A 21,408-nucleotide genomic window follows, 5' to 3' on the forward strand; every position below is an offset into this window, starting at 1 on the left:
GCTTATGAAGTGTGAGTCTTTGAAAACTTGGTAGAACAACCTATTGCTATATTCTGCTGATGCTCCTGTCAGCACTGGAAACTTATGATTGGTCCTCAAAATTGTATTCATTGCAGTATTCTCACACTTATGATTATAATTTAGGTGCTTGGACACTGTTTGTGATTATGATGGTCACAGCATCTTATTGGCACAATTGACATTTGCAAGAATGGGACAACTTGCCACAGCCAACTTGCCTCAGCCAACTCAACACAGGTAACTTGCCATGGGCCAACTCGCCATGGAACAACTTGCTGCAGGACAATTTAACAATTCTATTTAATCATTTAAAATAAATAAAAAATATTTTAATTTTTGCCATTTACATTTCATTCTGTCCCTCCTTTTGCATCCTTTCTTTGATGATTCTATTCCATCATTTTTTTGATATTAGTCCAGGGGTCTGCAACCTTAAACATTCAAAGAACCATTTGGACTCGTTTCCCACAGAAAACGAAACCACAAAATCTGGGTGGAAATGGCCAACTCGATGTCACTCATTCCCACACAGTCACATGATCCACCCAGCCACGCCTCCCAATGTTTTGTAGCTCCTGGTGTTTTCTATGGGAAACAGGTATCTCTCTCTCTGTCCCCTTTCTTTTCCTCTCTGTCTCTGATCTCTCTTTCTCCCTCTGTCTGAACCCATCACTGGCTGGCCATGCCCCTTGCCTTCCCCTCCCAGTCACTCTTCGCCTGGCTCGAGAAGGTAAGGGTGATGACAGGGATGGATACTTGCTTCATATTCCAGAGCGGGAGCGAAGCGTGTCTGTAGTTGCCTCTTCTTCCGGCCCTTGTTGATGCTGCACACACCTCAGTTACTTGAGGAGATGTGGACTTGCTTTTCGTTCAAGACATTGGCCCAGCCCGGCTGCTGCTGTTGCAACTCCACAGCCTACCCACTATTGCCTTGCGCAGCAGAGTTAAATTTAGCACGCTTCACAAATAGGGAGATAGTCTTCCCTTCTCTTCCTGGAGCCCATTACAACATAGAGTGAGTCTACAACCCCTGCCCTGGCCCTTACCTTCTCAGACCAGGTGAGGAGTAACTGGGAAGGGAGGGCCAGAGCCAGGGCCAGCCAGTGATGGGTTCAGCCAACAGGGAGTCACAGCAGGGGGACGAAAGAGCTTCAGAACCATGGGCTGCCAACACCCGTATTAATGTAACTCTTATCCCACACCGAGCTGTCCTCTGATGAGATGACCATAGTGAGTGTCTTGCAGCAAGTTGGCTGGGGCAAGTTGACTGTAGCAAGTTAGCCACAGTGAGTTGGCTGTAGTAAGCTGGCTGTGGTAAATTGTCATAGATCCATCATTTGCAACTTTCAGTGCTGGCTTCCAACAAGCAAAATCAATGGAAAAGCTGTCGAAAGGTTGCAAATGGCAATCACATGTTTTCATGATTAATATCTGTATGGGATTCACTTAATAACTTGCAACTGGAATTGCTAACATAAGTTGGCCCTATCATATGATGTTTTATTTTACCACTACATTGCTTAGCAACAGTTCTTGGTCCCAATTGCCACTAAAAACTGTATTTAAGTTTACTACATACTATATACTATACCACATACAACGGAGCTTAAAAGTTTGTGACCTCTTTAAAAGTTTCGGTATTTTTGCACAAATATGGCCTAAAAGCTACTCGCGAGGCAGCAATCTCTTCCCTCCTAATGAGAAACATTGCATTTGGAATTATTTAACCAGGTGTATGAGATGGGATGGAGATAGCCTTTGCTATCTGGGCAAAGGGGGGCCTTTGCCCAGGTTCGCCTAGTGCACCAATTGCGACCCTATCTGGACCGAGAGGCCCTTCGGATGGTCACTCACGCCATTGTCACCTCAAGACTGGATTACTGTAACACGCTCTACATGTGGCTGCCCCTGAAGAGTGTTTGAAGATTTCAGTTAGTCCAGAATGCAGCCGCGCGAGTGATAGTGGGTGTACCTAGGTACACCCACGTTACACTTATCCTCCGCGAGCTGCACTGGCTTCCCATTGGTCTCCGGACACACTTCAAGGTGCTAGTCATTACTTTTAAAGCCCTACATGGTATCGGACCTGGCTACCTGAGAGACCGCCTCCTGCCAGTTACCTCCCAGAGACCTATAAGATCGCACAGACTAGGCCTCCTCCGGATTCCATCTGCCGCTCAATGTCGGCTGGCAACTCCCCGGGGGGAGGCCTTCTCTGTAGCTGCTCCGGCCCTAAGAACGATCTTCCCATGGAGATCTGGACCCTTACTACCCTTCCGGCCTTCCGCAAAGCGACCAAGACCTGGCTGTTCCGGCAGGCCTGGGGCTGTTGATTTATCCAGCCCTATCCTAAGTTATGAATGTTTGGAATTTTTAATGTTGTTTTTTATTTTTTGTATGTCGTCCCTCCCTTTTTTTACCTGTAAGCCGCCCTGAGTCTCTTTGAGAGTGGGCGACATACAAACTAAATAAATAAAATAAATAAATAAATAAAATGTGGTATGTCCTTGGTACAAGTCACAGATGAAGATAAATCTCCCAAAATATTACACATTCGCTCTTGAATTTCTGGAGAATTCAATGGCGCTGATTGCCTTCATTTGTATATTATCTGCCTGATGGTGAACTAGCTGAATCCAAAATCTTTGAAAATAATTTTGTTAACTGTTTTTTGGAGATCTACTGAAATCAGTTTTGTTTGAGCCATGGCATATCTCAATATTCCTGCGTTATGAAGATCATATTTTATTAGTGAATATATCAAGTATTCTGTTCTTTAAATAAGCCAGGGCCTCCGACACTCAAGCTTATCATTCCATTGATTGAAAGACCTGATTTTAATTTCTCATTCAAATGCTAATCCTAGATGATTCCACAATTTTGCCAAATGCAAATACATAGCTTTGGATTATTTCCCAATTTACACTTTTATGTGCCATATAATTTTGGGTCAAATTTATGCAGATATTGAAAATTCAAAAGGATTCACAAACTTTTAAGCACAACTGTAAGAAAAGATTTGCTAATGGAAAGATCTGTAATAGTTTTAAGTGGCCACTGGACAGCTACCTCCTAAGCAGAGTTTAACCAGTTTCTTCCAATTTCACAACTCTATGTAGGACTACTAGATCTGGCCAGCAACAATACAGATGATCATTAGATGGTAGCAAAGAATCAGAACTGTCTGTATCTCTTTGCCATCATCCACAGGTTGTCAGTTTTGCTGCACGGATTTGTTAATTCTATTTTGAGGAACACTATGCTTATACAAAGATTTATATTTTTAGCTATAAATCTAATCATTTATTAAGAAAACAGAGAATATCATTTGCTTGAATTTCTAGCTGACCTAGCTGTTTTTTATTTAAAACTTTTGATCCTAATGCTGTGTTTTTACAGTAGTAAATTATTGGTTAACAGTAATAACAATAAAAATTAGCTTTCATCTTACCAACTGTATTTGTTTGCCCATTTTCTGCAGCCATCATTAAAGGTGTCTTCCCAGAAGAATCTACAGAGTTTATTTGTGCATTATGGCTAAGCAAAAGCTGTAAACACTCTACGTGATCTGTAAAGGCTGCTGCATGTAGGGGAGTTCTAAGAAGGAAAAAAACACATGTTCTTAGAAACAAAAATCAATGGAGCTCTATTATAGCCATGATTTCATATAAGAGAGCCTGTATAATAAATCTTTAAAAATGCTTAAATGTATAATCTGGAAGAACATAAGGGAAGAACAAGAAAAAAATATAAAATGTTGTAGCATGTGATGCTCACATAAATAATCACTAGTTTCTAATTTAAATTTATTATAGCCTTCTAGCCAACTCTGGACAGTTTACAAAATGTAATACTAAACTAAAATAATGAAAATGATAGACAAAACAAAAGATCTGACTAAAAGCGTCCATCAAAACAAAAAATAACACACACACCCAATACATTAACCACAGGCCTAGGACCAAACCAAGATTGAGCAACAGAGAGGATGCCATTCATACTCTTTGGGTCTGTGATAGAAAAGGCATGCTACTTAGATTCCACCAGATGGGAGCAATTAACAGAAGTGACCTAGAATATAACCACTTTGCCTGAATGTATCAGGTGGGCATAAACAATGGGTTCTTCAGGTAACTAGATCCTATGTTATGAAGGGTTTCAAAGGTAACAACCAGCACTCTGGATAGCACCCAACAATTGCACAGCCAACTAGCAGTTAATTTAGTTCATATAGTAGTGATGACACATGAGCAAGAGAAGTGCCCTTAACTGTTTGCACTGATGCATTGTGAATCAACTATAGGTTCTGGATGATCTTTGAACACTGCCCCCTTGACCCTTTCCAGTCCGGCTTCAGACCTGGTTACAGCACAGAAACCGCTTTGGTCGCATTGACCGATGATCTCTGGAGAGCCAGGGATGGAGGCCATGCATCCATCCTGGTTCTCCTTGACCTCTCGGCGGCTTTCGATACCATCGACTATGGTATCCTTCTGCGACGACTGCGGGAGGTGGGGGTGGGAGGCACTGTTTTGCAGTGGTTCTCCTCCTACCTCTCGGACAGGTTGCAGTCGGTGTTGGTTGGGGGGCAGAGATTGACCCCTAGGCCCCTAACATATGGGGTGCCGCAGGGTTCGGTCTTATCCCCCCTACTATTTAACATCTAAATGAAACCGCTGGGCGAGATCATTCGGAGGCACGGGATAAGATACTACCAATACGCGGACAATACTCAGTTGTATCTGTCCGCCCCGTGCCAACTCAATGAAGCGGTGGACGTGATGAACCGGGGTCTCGAAGCCGTTAGGGACTGGATGAGGGCTAACAAACTGGTACTCAACCCGGATAAGACCGAGTGGCTGTTGTGTTTCCCTCCCAATAATTTGGCTAGTGTTCCATCACTCAGGCTGGGGGGGCCAAATTTTACACCCCTCAGACAGGGTTCGCAACTTGGGAGTCCTCCTGGACCCACAGCTGACCTTTGACCACCATCTGTCGGCTGTGACCAGGGGGGCATTTGCCCAGGTTCGCCTGGTGCGCCAGTTGTGACCCTACCTGAACCGGGAGGCTCTCACAACAGTCACTCGGGCCCTTGTGACCTCTAGGCTGGAATACTGCAACGTGCTCTACATGGGGCTGCCCTTGAAGAGCATCCGGCGACTTCAGCTAGTCCAGAATGCGGCCGCGCGAGTGATTGTGGGTGCACCATGGTTCGCCCACATAACACCTATCCTCCGCGAGCTGCGCTGGCTACCTGTTGATCTCCGGGTGGCTTCAAGGTGCTACTTACCACCCATAAAGCCCTCCATGGTAGTGGATCTGAGTACTTGAGAGACCGCCTCCTGCCAATTACCTCCTTACGACCTATTAGATCACACAGATTAGGCCTCGTCCGAGTTCCATCCGCCAGTCAGTGTCGACTGGCAACTACGCGGAGGAGAGCCTTTTCAGTAGTAGCTCCGACCCTTTGGAACGATCTCCCCGTGGAGATTCGTACCCTCACCACCGTCCAGACCTTCCGCACAGCCCTTAAGACCTGGCTATCCCGTCAGGCCTGGGGATAAAGATTGTAATCCGTCCCCACCCGAATGATGAATGAATGTTGTGTTCTATTTTTACTTATGTATTGTTTTATGTCTTACTGTCTTGTATTCCCCTCCCCATAAATTGTAAGCCGCCCTGAGTCCCCTCAGGGCAAAGGGCGGCCTATAAATAATAAACCATAACCATAACCATAACCATAAAGAGCATATTGCAGTAGTCCAGTTGTGAAGTGACCAAAATGTGAGTGACTATCAGTAGGACTTCCTGGTCAAGGAAGGGATGCAATCAGTGCACAAGATGTATCTATATAAAGGTCTCCTAACCACAGCTGATACCTGCTCTTTGAACCGTAGCTATAGTTCCAGGAGGACCCCCAAATGTGCATCAGTCTCAAATGGAGAAATTCAACTTTATCCAAGACCAACAATAGAGATATATCTGTCAAAGTAGGGACATGGCACCACTGTTATGTCAGAATTGAGCCATAGTCTGTTCCTCCTCATCTAGAGCTGAGTGGCCTCCAGTCACTAGATCAGTACCTTGACAGCTTCCTTTACTTCCAATACTGATATTGAGACCCAAACCAGCTGACGTCATCCAGCAGTTTCATGTTAAACAGGAGAAGGGAAAGTATCAACCTTGGGGCACCCTAGAAGCAAGGGGTTATGGGCACCATCTCTCCACATTTTTCAATATCAAGTGGAACACTGCAACCATGTGCCTCTCATTACCAACTCCTGCAATTGATCCAGAAAGATATCATAATTGATGGTATTGAAAATTACTGAGTGATTAAGAAGCACAAGAATGGATATGAAAACATATCCGCCAAATGTTGGAAATGCAATCAGATACCAGGTTCGTATCATCATATGTCAGTGATGGCGAACCTATGACACGCGTGTCAGTGCTGACACGCGTAGCCATTTGGGGTGACACGCACAGGATTCATCCCTAAGGTGACCAGACGTTCTGCTGTTGGGACGCGATGCATCTGTAGCGGAGGAGCGGGATCCCTAGGGAGGCTGTTGCAGAAGGGTGAAATCTGAGATTTCTTCGCTTCTGCGGCAGGATAACATTTGTTCTTTAGAGGAAGGGGGGGAGAGACCACTACAGTTGCATTTCTTTTCTTGCTGGGGATTTAGAAGTCTTATGTTCACTTTTATTCCCGGGGAAAAAAACAAACCCGAGCCTCCGCCGTTGTCCAACCCTCGCGTTTCCTGGCAAGAAATTCATCCCCCATTATGACGAGGTACGCCGGATTTCGATTGGTAAGGCATCCTCGGCATGCCCCGGGTGATCTCCGGGCCCCCGGCTTCCCCATCTCCTCTCCTATGGGGAGACGTGCATCATAATGTTGTAAGCCGCCCGGAGTTACCTGTGTGTGAGGTGGGCTGCCCTATGCATTTGCGTTTGTGTGCTGGAGAGAGAGTGAAAAAGAGAGGGAGAATTATATTAATTAGAAGCGGCGGTGGCGGACGTCGGCAGCGACTGTAACGACTGCTCGGGCGAGGTGCGGAAGAAGAACGGAAGGTCCCTCCCGCTCGCGACGACGGCTCCAGCCATGGACGACCAGGCTGGCCCCAACAACAACGCACTGCTCTTGCCGCCACCTCCGGATGGGAAGCAACCACGCCTGTGCGGCCCCTGTGCTGAGGTGGGAAGCGAGTCGGCAAGGCGTGGTTGCTTCCCACCCGGAGGTGGCGGCAAGAGCAGCGCGTTGTTGTTGTTGTTGAAGAAGACGCCGGGGCCAGCCTGCTCGTCCATGGCTGGAGCCGTCGTCGCGGGCGGGAGGGACCTTCCGTTCTTCCTCCGCACCTCGCCCGCGCGGTCGTTACAGTCGCTGCTGACGTCCGCCACCGCCGCTTCCCTCGTCCGTCTCGATTGCTGGAAGCAGTAACAAACGGCGCGACTGCTCCGCTGTCAGCGCCTTGACAGCCACCCCAGCTGGCGGCTACCGGGCCTCGCTGGAGTCAATTGCAAAACCGCGTTCAGCGCTTTGAGGACCTGAGGCATCTTGGGAAATGCAGTTCCCTATCGGAAAGAATGGAGTAGCTGCGAATTTGTAACAACAGAAGATAATAACTTGGTGCTTCGCAGGTTACGAAAATCTCAAGTTTGATTTGCACAGTTTTTTAAAAGTTAGATAAAGAAATTATGCTGTGAAAGCGACTAGAAAGCCTCCCCTCCCCTTCCTGTGTGCGAGAAAGGGAAGGAGAGGAAGGAAGGAGGGAGGGGGGAAGGAAAAGAAGAAGGGAGGGGGGAGAAGATGGAAGGAGAAAAGATGGATGGAAGGAGAAAGAATGGGAGGAGAAGAGGAAGATGGAAGAAAAAAAGAAGAAAAAGAAGAAGGGAGGGAGAAAAGAGGGAAGGAGGTAGGAAGAAAAGGGGAAGAGAGGGAAAGAGCAGAAAGACAAAGAGGATGAAGTTGATAGGCAAGAGGAAAGAGGAAGGAAGGAAAAAAGAAAAAGGGAGGGAGAGAGGAAAGAAGAAAAGATGGAACTAGAAAGGAAAGAAGGGAGGGAGGGAGGAAAGGGGAAGACAGGGAAAGAGCAGAAAGACAGAGAAGGTGAAGGTAGATAGGCAGAAGGAAGGAAGAAGGAAGAAATAGGGAAAGAGGGAAGGAGGAAGGAACAGAAGCGAAGAGGAAGAGAGAAATGGAAAGAGCAGAAAGACAGAGAAGGTAGATAGGCAAAAGAAATGAAGCTCAAAGAATGGAAGGAGGAAGGAAGAGGAAAGGAGGAAGGGAGTGAGTGAGGAAAGAAGAGAGGATGGAAGGAGAAAGGAAGGAAGAGAGGGAAAGAGCAGAAGACAGATAAGGTGAAGGTAGATAAGCAAGAGGAATGAAGGAAGAAGTGAGGAGTCTCGAGGAGGGGGAAAACATTTAGTGACCAGAGTTACAATGGCATTGAAAAAAGTGACTGATGAACAAAGAAGTTACTAAGCAGGTATGTTAAATAATTTGTTTTTGGTTTATTAAATACAATTATATTGCAATTATATATTTTTGTAGTTTAAACTATAAATTGCGCAAAATTATGTTTTTGTCGAAGTGACACACAACGCGAGTTATGCTTGATTTTTTGCCGATTTTTGACACACCACGCCAAAAAGGTTGCCCATCACTGTCATATGTGGTAGACACGTCCAAAAGTAAAAAAAAAAGGACCAAAATACATACATGGTTAGAAAAAATTATAAAGCAACATATTGATTTTAAACCATATGTTAACAGCAGCAGAATTGTTTTGCGCAATAGTGGAAAAATGAAGCCATCCCTTCAGATGGAAGTGTCATAAAAAAGTATTCGAATGTGCAGAGATGGACAAATTAATATTAAAAATAAAGGAGAAGGAAGAAACAGAATACTTTCTAACATGGGATTTGTTTTACCAATGGCTAATTAACAGAAACAGAGGTTAGAAAATAAAATGATTAAGAGAATGATTAATTATATAATAAAAGTTTTCTAGTATGGGTAAGCTAATGCCGATATTACGTCACCATTATCGATATGTATATTATGATTACTACTCTGTTTACTGTCTTTTTGTTATTCAAAATGAATGGTAGTCAGACCACACGCTGTTCTTATGGATATTTATTTTATGTTTTAAAGAAAAATATATCAATAAAACATTTAAATAAATGGATGTGTTGCCCTCATCTTGTTTCTCCCAGATTACTGTCAAGCACAACTAACAAGCTATCTGTCCTACACTGAAACAAGCTCAGATAATACTTTTTTTAACAACCTAACTGCAATTTGACCACTTTCTCTACAATTTTCCCAAAAAGAGAAGATTGAAAACTGGCTGATAGTTGTCTAAAACAGAAAGATGCAGAAAAGTATCTTCAAGATATACTTTTTAAATTTTTCTTATTTTTCCTTCATCTTCTCTTCTTGCTCCTATTTTACGTCCACTTCTTTTTCTCTAGAAATGCTGAGATTTTTCTAAGCCTACCATGTCTGATGCCTTCTATTTGCAAATCATATAGTTTTAATGACAGAATCTGAAGTTTGTCCATTTTTAAAGAGTTCTATACACCTTTTTTCATATACAACTCAATGGGGGACTCATTCCTCCTCTTATAACAGCAGTAGCCCTGTGAGGTGAAGTGAATTGGGCTGAGAGAGCACAATTGGCCCAAAGTCACCCACCATGTTTTTTATGTCTAAGGCAGGATTAGAACTCATAATCTCCTGGATTCCAGGCCAGCTTTAACCACTACATCAAAGTGGCTCTCTAGCTAAAAAAACTAGAAATAGTTAGAAACTCAAGGTAAAGAGCAACCTTTGTTATATATTAGATCCATAGTTATACTATTTGGCTATAGTTTCATTTTATTTAATATCTATATAAGATTAAACAAAATATCAGAATAGTTATACCTATTTTTGTATAGTTTCATTTTATTTAATATCTATAGAAGATTAAACAAAATATCAGAATTAAATATTTTAAAATATTCTTCAGTATAATATTTTCAACTTTACCTTGCCTTTGCATCTGTAGAATTTACAATTTCTGATCCCAGTATATCAATTAGCATTTCAGCAGCACCCTCGTTATCATTTATCCTATTAAAGAATTTTAAAAGAAATTAATTCCACAACTGATGATTAAAAAAACCATAATGAAGTATTTTGGAGTCACACAGAAGTTGCTTACACTGCACAATGTAATGGACTGAAAGAATTGCCTTCCATTTTCTGAAAAACTTCCTGATCCAAAAGAAATTCCACACAGTAATCATGACCTAAAAGTTTTAAATACCAGAGAATAAGCACATAATACAGTTCATTTTTATTATTAATGAACATTTATACATTTAACTCACAGTAATATATAACTATCCTGATATTAAAAAGCTCTCTTTTTATGGCCCTGCAATCCCTTAATTCTTGGTAGAGTCTGGGCGACTAAATGGAGCTGAGCATTTACGGACTGGAACCCCTTCCAGACATCATACAGAGTTCACAACATATATTTTTTTCTTGCTCCCTAGGAGAGAAATATCAGCACTACTTAGGATTAAATTCTCAATGTTCCAAGTGGGAGGTGAGCATCTTCACTACGAAGCCACCATGTTGCTCATAACTATTCTGTGTGTGTGTGTGTGTGTGTGTGTGTGTGTGTGTGTTTCAGATAGCCAAGAGCAATAATTACAGGATAAAATCAAGAATGGGGTTGTATTATTATTATTATTTATTTATTATTATTTATTAAATTTATAGGCTGCCCAATCCTGGAGGACTCCGGGCGGCTTACAAAGAAAGAAGAAAAAGAAAATAAAAGAACAGTTTAAAAATTCACAACACGCATACATTCTAGTCGGAGCTGGACCTTGATAATAAGGTCAACAGCCCCAGGCCTGCCGGAACAGCCAGGTTTTAACAGCTTTCCTGAAGGCCATGAGAGTGGGTAAGGTCCGGACCTCTGGGGGTAGCTGATTCCACAGGGTCGGAGCAGCCACAGAGAAGGCTCTCCTCCGGGGGCCCACCAGCCGACACTGTCCGGCTGACGGCATCCGAAGGAGGCCCACCCTGTGGGATCTTATCGGCCGTTGGGAGGTGTGTGGCAGTAGGCGGTCTCGCAGATACGCTGGTCCTAAGCTATGTAGGGCTTTAAAGGTAATAACCAACACCTTGAATTGTGTCCGAAGACCAAGTGGCAGCCAGTGCAGCTCACGGAGGACAGGTGTAATATGGGTGTATCTCGGTACACCCAATATCGCTTGTGCGGCTGCATTCTGGACTAGCTGTAGTCTCCAAACGCTTTTCAAGAGTAGCCCCATGTAGAGCACATTGCAATAATCCAGCCGTGAGGTGACAAGGGCATGAGTGACCGTTTGAAGTGCCCCCCGGTCCAAGTAGGGCCGCAATTGGTGTACCAGGCGAACCTGGGCAAAGGCCCCCCTGGTCACAGCCAGGAGGACCCCCAAATTGCGGGCCCTCTCTGAGGGGTGTAAGTTTTCACCCCCCAGGATCAAGGACGGACTGTCTGAACTGTCCTTCGGGGGCAACATCCAAAGCCATTCGGTCTTATCGGGATTGAGTACCAATTTGTTCATCCCCATCCAGATCCTGACAGCTTCCAGGCATTGGCACATCATGTCCGCCGCTACACTGAGCTGGCATGGGGCAGATAGATACAATTGTGTATCATCTGCATATTGATGGTACTTTATCCCGTGCTGTCGTATGATCTCACCCAGCGGCTTCATGTCGATGTTGAATAGGAGGGGGGCCAGGACCGAACCCTGCGGCACCCCACATTTGAGGGGCCTAGGGGTTGACCTCTGTCCCCCGACCAACACTGACCTGTCGGAGAGGTAAGAGGAGAACCACTGTAAAACAGTGCTTCTCACTCCCACCTCCTCCAGACGTCGCAGAAGGATACCATGGTCGATGGTATCGAAAGCCGCTGAGAGGTCAAAAAGCACCAGGATAGAGGAATGCCCTCTATCCCTAGCCCGCCAGAGATCATCGATCAGTGCGACCAAAGCAGTTTCCGTGCTATACCCAGGCCTGAAACCAGACTGAAAGGAATCCAGATAATCCGCTTCATTCAAGGTCCGTCGGAGTGAAGCGCCACCACCTTCTCAACAACCTTCCCCAGAAAAGGAAGGTTGGAGACAGGACGGTAGTTTTTCAGGACGGCTGTATCCAGGGAACGCTTCTTGAGGAAGAGTCTCACCACCGCTTCCTTTAGTGGTTGCCGGAAGGACCCCTCCTGCAAAGATGCGTTGATAATCGCCTGGAGCCAGCCTCATGTCACCTCCCTGCCGGTTGAGACCAGCCAGGAGGGGCACGGGTCCAGTAAGCAGGTGGAGGCGCTCATCGCTCCCATGGCCTTGTCCACTTCCTCAGGGGTGACAAATTCGAACTCATCCCAGGAAATCCGACTTAGACTTACCTCGGCATCTCGACTGGTATTGCCCAAGCGGAGTCAAGGTCTGTCCGAAACGGAGTGATTTTATCCGATAGAAACTGAACAAATTCCTCAGCTCTTCCCTGCAGGGGTTCCCCCACCCCCTCACCTTTCAGGAGGGAGAGGGCCACCCTGAACAGGGTGGCTGGGTGGGATTCCGCGGACGCAATAAGAGTGGAAAAATGCGTGCATTTTGCCGCCGGTATCGCCACTGGGTAAGTCCTAATAAAGGCTCTTAGTAGTGTTCGATCAGATTCAGAGTTACTAGTCCTCCAACGTCGCTCTAGGCATCTCTTTTGGCACTTCATCTCCCGGAGTTCCTCGGTAAACCAAGGTGCCCTCCTGGATCCACTGCCGCGGAGAGGTCTCAAAGGCGCAATCCGATCCAGTGCCTCAGTCGCCGCAGCATTCCAGGCAGCGACTAAGGAGTCGGTCGGATTGGGGGCAAGGGAGTCAGGTATCTCTCCAAGCTCCCTCTGAAATCCCATCGGGTCCATCAGGCACCTGGGGCGGAACCACTTAATCGGTTCCACCTCCCTGCAGTGGGGGAGTAGTGTCCTGAAGTCAAACCTCAGCAAGGAGTGATCCGACCATGACAAGGGCAAGGTCTCTATTCCCCTTAATTCCAGATCACGTCTACACTGCCCCGAGAGAAATACGAAGTCGAGTGTGTGTCCCGCTCTATGAGTTGGACCCTGAACCATTAGCCTGGGGAACTCTACTGCCAACCCGGCTACTGCCTCTAGTAGCACAGGCAGGGCTGTCGTGACGCAGCTGGGAGGTAGGTACGTCAAGAAAAAGCCCACTTGAACCCCTAGGTCCAACTTCAAGAGAAGAGACTCACACCCCACAATCTCCGGGGCAGGGATCCTGTGAGGAACTAATGACTCACGGACGACCATTGCTACTCCCCCACCCCTTCTCTGATGTCATGGTTGGTGGAGCACCTGGAACCCATCTGGGCACATCTCTGAGAGGGGGACTCCTCCCTCTTGTCCCAGCCAGGTTTCAGTTATACATGCCAGGTCTGCTCCCTCGTCTAATATTAAGTCCCGGACGAGGGGCGCCTTATTCACAACAGACCTGGCATTTAGCAGCAGCAACCTGAGACCAGGGCCCTGATCTTTTTTGCCACCAGGTTCTTGAGGTGAGCCTGAGGGGCCGGAACAAGGAATCACTGTAATGTAGCGAGTCCTTCTTCCCCAGTAATGGCTAGCCCTACAGCTCCCGTCATATCTGCCCCTCCCGGTCATAACCGAAATGCTCCGACCCTCTCCCCCACCCGTAGACCCCCCTCCCATGGCCCCCATTCTTCCCGGCAGGCCACACACACCATTCTAGGGCGAGGGGCGGATCCGGGCCCCCATCCACTTCTGCTTCTGCACTCAGTGGAGGGGGCTCCAGGTCGCACCCACAGTCCTATCATGTTCACTCAACAAACATTCTGCTCAGACACACCCCACAGTATTGTACATGTGTAGGTTTTCATTTTTCCTTAGCTTTTACTTAAAAATTTGCCTGAGTCATAATTGGTTTCTGTTTTATAAATTTACTGATTATAAATTGTGTGACTAATCAATTTACAATATTTTTTAGAGATTTAATATATACACATCAATATAGCAAGTGTCTGGAAACAAACAACTGCTTTTGGCAAGTATCTTTTGAAATTCCTGTACCATTTTAGGATTTTCGTTTATTTTCTACCATTCTTCCACCAAAACAATATTTATTTTCTTACCATTGTAACAGGCCCAGTGTAATGATGTATATCCGAGATTGTCAGCAGGTATCATATCCCCAGGTGACAATGATTGTAAGAGTGCTCCTAATACCCCAATATGTCCACAAGCAGCAGATAAATGTATAGGTGTACGTCCTCTGCAGTCTCGTAATGTGGATTTTGCACCATGATGAAGAAGTGCTTCTACGCATTCCTCATGCCCAGTAACTGCCTGAGAGAAAATTAATAAAATATGCATTAAGTATGGATATAGGCCCTTGCAGATATGAAAAAATAAAAAAGCTGTTCTCCCCAACCAGCTTTCATTTATTTTACTACAGTTGCTTTACTGATATAAAAACTAATAAGCAAATACAATTGCTAATTAGTTTTGATATCAATAAAGGACAAAGCTACTACAGAAAAAAATATTTGTAACTCAGGATTGAACTATGGAGTCCTTGGTGCTCTCTGAGCTTGGCTATTTTCTTGCAGACTTTTCATTATCTAATCAGGGTAATATTACTGCATTGAACATCTTCTAGGACACTGAATGTCATTACCAGTACCTAGTTTTGTAATAAAACACACACACATACACACAGACACACAGCAAGCTCAGAGAGCACAATGGAGCAAAATTAGATAGCTGTGGATATAAAAAGTCAGATGGGATCTTGTGATTAATATAGCTTGTTCCATACTTATCTTGCTGGACCATGCCTTTAACCAAGTAAGACATTCAATTACATCTTAGCTAAAATCTAAACAATTATATTCAGGCTGATTTCCTGGATTACACTAAAGCATCTACATTAAATTGTAGATGAGATACAATGAAGTTAAATCAGAAGTATAGATTGATCAGCTTGAACTCAGTTCTCCAACTCTAGAAATACTTTTGCTTTGGACAAATTTTCTGTCTTCATCACATTACAAAGACTTAAGTTCTTGAGCCCCGACATTCAAGGTATGGATTTGCTTCCCACCAACTTCCCTAGTAACATATTCTTAAATATTAAGATTGTTGTCTAATTATTGTTTGCTATGAGTATCATTTTAATAAATGTCCATTCTGTTTTCTGATAAAAATATTTTCTTGTATTCCTTTAGGTTTTTTTTCCAGCCTAGGATATCACCCAGAATTTAATATAAGAAAATAAAGAAGATTTGGGCAATATTCTTAGGTTATAAATTATCAACTCCATAAATGGTGAGATTCTGAAATAAAAAATAAAACATATTTAGCAATTTATTCTATCTCACAAATGCAAGCAGTATTAAGAACATTTTTCTGTAAGTTTGGGGATGCCTACTGTTGAATTCCAATTCTCTGTACTCTATTTTCCCTTTTTATCAGTAGCTCCCTAGAAACTAAATTGCCCATTACTGCACTTCAAATCCCAAATGGCAAAGAGAATCTGAAAAAAGAGAAAATATATTCTTCCAGACCAATTGTGATGAAAATATGAAGTTGGATACAGATGGAATATTTCTAAAGAATAAGATAATACATTGAATTTTTTTTGGAAGGGACACTTCCATGGTAATATAAATTATATATATTTTTAATTATAGGAATGATATAAGATTTATACATTCACTGTGAATAATGTAGATTAATACAGTAAACTGGATTTAGACTATTGCAATACATTTTCGTACAATCTATTGCATTTATAAGTTATTATTTCAACGACACCTGCTTAGTCTGGATCCAACATAATATTTCTGTTACCTTAGTTGGAATTGCAGCAATGCTACCTATTGAAGCAAAGAGCAGGGTGGGGGTAGGAGGACACACCTGTTGTCTCTCTTACCCCTCTGTGTAATGCTGTTCTTCCCCATTTATCTTTGGCATCTACATTTGCTCCTTTGTTGAGCAGGGAATAGACACAATCTGTATGCCCATTAAGAACAGACAACATCAAAGGGGTTCTGAAAGACAAAGATAACATAATGTACAGTAACAGCATCATTCTGCTATCATGCTCATAACCTGTTTAAATAGGCAGTGAGAAACAATATAAGGAAACCTGATCCATGAATTATACCTCCAACAGCAAAGGTCCTGTACATTTAAATGACAGAAATCACATCCTTTTCAAAAGGATCTTGTGTCTTTTACTACTTGGGTGAGAGATCACTGCAGACAATCATGATTGCTGACCAGGAAAACTCAAAAAGCAACACTTTCCCTTAAATTCTATATTGTTACCAGAAAACTACATGAGAAATCACCAGGAGTCTGCCCTACCCCAAAAAGTACTATGAAACAGAACTAGGGTTCCAAGTTACTATACTTTCTATTCATTTTATTGTTTTTAGTAATACAATGTTATTCTGGACTATGGAGTTTTATTTCTTTAAAAAGAACTGCAAAAATGATAAAGCTTATTTTCATTTGCAATATTCTATAATGTACAGACAGACTTTGGATACACATTTCTGTAATGTATATATGGTTTTAAATTATATTCCTAAATAAAATAACCATTTTCTCTGATGTTTTTATTACAACCTCTGGATTTCTTGCCAGATGGTCTGAAACTTTGCCCTTTGGGTCTGAATGGGGAGGAACAAGTTTAAAGACATCTGTGATAAAACTCAGTGGCAGCATATTGCTAATTACTTTGGTATCATGGATCTTTCATCTTTAGTTCTAAGTGGGGCTATTATGTATTATTTGATAAAACTGGTGTGCAATTTTGGTTTTTTCCTTAACTTTTAGCTCCTGCTCAAACAGCAGATGATATCAGTGCCATAAAGTAAACTAAACCAAGAAATCAATTTCATAATTCCAGCTAAAGCTGCTCTTTACCTGACTGTTGTGGACTTAAAATATATTTTACTCTTGCTGCCTTGGCAATGAAGCTGGTGTTATTTCACCAGAAATTCTTCTTTACTCTGAATAAGGGTAGCTATAGCCAGAAAGACTTTTGTACAAAATCATCTCTTCCACCAATTTGGGCTTTTCCTAGATTGGAGTTCCTTGTCACGGTTACTTGTGCACCAGTCATTTCTGTATCAACCATAGAACATTCTTGATGACTTTGAGCCAAACATGCCTCCACATAGTAGTTGTTATGAGGACATAATTTAGGGAGACTCTTACTGAAGCCATCTCAAACTACCCCACAAAAAGGCAATATATAATCAGAATAATAATTATATTCTATAACTTATATTTTGTTATGTAATAATAGATAACATTTAACACATTTATTTTATGTATTTGATATAACAATGCATGCTAATAAATACATTAAGAAGGCTAATACACATTATAGTTACATTGCAGTTATCTGCAATAGATAAGCCCACGTTGCAACTTTTCTCACTTTAGATACAATTATTTGAAACTTACTGTCCATTTCCATCTTGAATATCCACAGCATTCTGTGGTTCTGCATTTCCAATTAACAACCGCAAGCATTCTGAATGACCATTTGTAGCTGCAAAATACCATCAACAAATAGTAATCATAACCAGTGATTAAGAACAAGTCTATTTTGAAGAGTTACATTTACCATACAAAACCATTTTTAAGATGTAATAGATATAAAACTGATACATCAGTTCTTGTTTTATGAAAGACATGAATCACCTAGCTGAAATTAATGGATCACCTCAAATCTAAGTACATCTGTATTCAATCTTCTTTATGCAAATATTTTTATATTATGTAATCATTTGAAATGTATTCTTTAATATAAAACTTCCTTGTTTAATATTTAAATGGCAACCAGACCATTTAATGGTCTGGTTGCCAGCACACTTACAGGTGTGATTCAAAATATTAGTTATCACCTACAAAGTTAAATGGAATAGAAATAAGTTATTTGAGCATCTGCCTATCTCCTATGATTTCTGCCAATAGAAACAGATCAAGTTGGTGTGTGACAGTTCCACTTGGTTAAATAGTGCCATCTACTGGGAGCCAGGAAGTATGCCTTCTGTAATGGTACCAGTGCTTGATGTAGTTCCTGGAGACACTAAAGATATGACTGTTCTCCCAGGGCTTAGATGAGGTGTTTGTGGAAAATTTTGCTGGATATTTTTTGTACATTGTTTTTTTGCCAAGTACACAGATTATCATCTTTTTAATCTATTTTATATTTTGATTTTATCTTGCTTTTGTTATATTGGAAAGTGCCCAGATTCAGTTCAATGAAATAACATTAAATAAACTAATTTCTTTTAAACATAGAATTATGTGATTGTAGCATCACCAAGACCCAAATACCTAAAACATTTCTACAATGGACCTGTTGGAATGAAAACCAGAAAGGAGAGGCCATAACACGCTTCCATCTGTAAAATAATCTTCCACTATGATAGAAAAACTATGTATTTACCAGCAGCATGTATTGGTGTTCTCTTTATAATGTAGTCTTTTACCAAGATAGAGGCTCCCTGATTAATGAGTACATCCACACATTCAACATGTCCCTTAAAAGCTGCAAGATCCAAAGGTGTTCTTCCATTATTGTTCCGGACATCAAGATCCAACAAAGACTGCACTAATACTTCCAAAGCTTGGTGATGTCCATGATAGGCCTAAACAAAAATAATAATAATGAAGACATTGCTCATACCTTAGATGTCCACAAAGACAAGTAATTACTGAACTATAAATATTAAATCATACAGATATCAGGTAGCTTTAAATAATCCTACATTCAATGTTGGATACAATGAGTACTTACAGCTAAATGCAATGGACTAATCGGTGTTCTGTTGTCTGAATCATTCAGCATGTCAGACCCTGATGTTTCCATTAACTAAATAAAAATACAGTTGATAATGCAATCAGATGTTTTTAGTTTAACATAAATACCTATTATTCCATTTTAACTAATGGATAAGAAATATCAAAGTTCAGTCTATAAAATACAAATGTCTTTGCTAAAAATAATCCAAGCATTACATGACAAATGATGGACAGGTAGATGAGTGTGTGGGTGCATGACTGGATGCATGATGTTTCTAGCTATCAGGACAGTAATAATCTGAAATGCTTTGGATTCTATTGTAAAAAGCTGCTAGTTGCATGTGGGAATACAAAGATAGCACCTTTCTGCATCTCTTTATAGCAGCAAGGTACTTGTCCAGTACTACTATCGGACAAGTACCTTTCACAGCAACCAGAAAAACTGAAAGCAGCTTCAAAAAGCTGGAGACAGATATATATGAATGAATGTGCATTCTGATTAACTTTTAATAGAATCATACATATTGTTTAATAAAATATATCTGATTTCTCAATCTGATTTCTACATTTCAGAATATTTATGATTTCCACAGCAAAGATTCTTGTACTTACAACATCTAAAGGTGTTTCATTGGCAATCTGTAATGAAATCAATTTTAATACAAGTTAAGTCTGAAGTGTTAAAATGTAAGTTATTCAAACAATTTAGAATTAAGCAAGATAGCCCTTGCTTAATCAATCATTCATTCAGCAGCCATCCAAGGTTACAATGACACTGGATAAATGGTAGTTATGAACTGTCCTTGAAGTTAAGAGTAATTCTCAAAGCACTTGCTAGAATGCAAGTAGATCTGTAATGCTGGGGTATAACCATAACTGTATTTTTTTAAAATGCAAGCAGATTCTAATTAAAATGTATATGAAAATAGCTATATATACAGTATTTATCTATTAAATTTATTTATTTATTTACATTACAATAGCAAAATAATGAAATAATAAACAACAAAAATAGTTTATTTAATAAACTAGCAAATAATTAAATAAAATAATAATGAGATTAAAAGATGGGAAGGAGGAATTGGGGAATGTAGAGGGGAAGTTGCTATTAATCTAGTAGTCACCTCTAGTAGTATCATACTTAATGGATACTGTCTACTAATTTAATCAAATCTTTAATATTATCATTAGCTTGAAATAAAACATTCAGATATGACCGAGACTGGGCTTCATGCTGTTTAGAGTTCAAATAAAAGTATTACATGATTCCAAGAAGATAGCATAGAATGCTCAAAGGCTTCTAATACAGTATAATGACCTGGAATTCATATGAATAGATACAAAGATTTTCAAATTCGGTTTAACTTTTCAAAACTCAATACTAAACTTCATTTTCTGCACTAATTTAATTATCCATTTTTTTCTTTTTAACTTTTAAAAATAATTTATCAAAATTTTTTTCTAAAATAGAGTTTTGCATTAATGATTATTTATTTCTAAACATAATTCATATTTATTTTTCCTACCAATTCAAGGCATAAACGATGTCCGTAAGCAGCAGCATAATGAACGGCATTGTAACCTTGCTTGTCTCGAATCCCTGGGTTTGCATCATTTCGAAGTAAGTATTTCAGGCACCTAAACAAAATGAATAAAATTTTAATATACTTATTCAATGAGAAGGGACAGCCTAACATGAAATAGTCACTTTTGAATCTTCTCCCTTACCCAGATTATGGTATTATGAAATATGGCAAAGACTTATATTGCTGGGGATGCAAATCTAGTCCAATCTAGAATAGTATTTTCTTACAAGATTTCTAGGTCTGTGAAGGAATGATATGCTAAAGCTTATTTTCCTGTGTGCATTACTATGTCCCTGCATTCTAAAAGATCTAATCTAATGTTTTTCAAACTAAGCAACTTTAACTTAATGTGGATTTCTGGCTAGGATATTCTGGAAATTGAAGTTCATACATCTTAATGTTTGAAAAACAGTGATCTAATCAATATTTATTTTTAGTGTCCTTTCACAATTATCATCAATATTGCAAATAATTTGTTTCTATGAATGTAATATTCTTTGAATTTAAATAATATCAACCAATGTTCTTTGCATATTCAGCAGTTACAATATGGGAATCTAAAAACAAGTAGCCCATAAAAGTTTTTGATGTCATAGTTAGTCTCTATTTTTTTTAAAAAGGAAAGTGTTGCAGTAGAATTAAGAACAAGCAAATGAACCTTTCATTCTACCCTGTTTTCTGTTACTGGAAAGTTTAGAAGGATAACTGCATTGGTAAAAAGCTACACTATATCATTAATTTCTGATTATGTAACTATATAATTAATATTTGATTACCAAATTATACTGAGAATTATAGAAGCTATTGATTAGCACAATTTGTGAAGAGAGAGGTTTGAGGTAAGATCTGTGTTTCAATTACAATTTTGTATATTTAATTTTACAG

The 21,408-nt window shown here is 41.0% G+C and overlaps 1 protein-coding gene across 4 annotated transcripts in view; it reads right to left on the bottom strand.

Moving 5' to 3' along the window:
- ANKRD28 (ankyrin repeat domain 28) overlaps positions 1-21,408 on the bottom strand; it is a 95,479-nt gene that overhangs the window by 16,194 nt on the left and 57,877 nt on the right. For all 4 annotated transcript variants that reach the window (XM_032235730.1, XM_032235729.1, XM_032235727.1 and 1 more), the window contains 10 exons: positions 20,464-20,575; positions 19,550-19,576; positions 18,933-19,007; positions 18,582-18,783; positions 17,591-17,678; positions 16,044-16,161; positions 14,242-14,455; positions 10,239-10,326; positions 10,064-10,147; positions 3,473-3,618 (listed from right to left, as the gene is read on the bottom strand). In XM_032235730.1, the coding sequence (XP_032091621.1) occupies positions 3,473-3,618; positions 10,064-10,147; positions 10,239-10,326; positions 14,242-14,455; positions 16,044-16,161; positions 17,591-17,678; positions 18,582-18,783; positions 18,933-19,007; positions 19,550-19,576; positions 20,464-20,575 (1,154 nt within the window). The remainder of the gene's footprint in view (positions 1-3,472; positions 3,619-10,063; positions 10,148-10,238; positions 10,327-14,241; positions 14,456-16,043; positions 16,162-17,590; positions 17,679-18,581; positions 18,784-18,932; positions 19,008-19,549; positions 19,577-20,463; positions 20,576-21,408) is intronic.

This window comes from Thamnophis elegans, chromosome Z (assembly GCF_009769535.1).
Source record: "Thamnophis elegans isolate rThaEle1 chromosome Z, rThaEle1.pri, whole genome shotgun sequence".
In the NCBI taxonomy this organism is placed as follows: domain Eukaryota; kingdom Metazoa; phylum Chordata; class Lepidosauria; order Squamata; family Colubridae; genus Thamnophis; species Thamnophis elegans.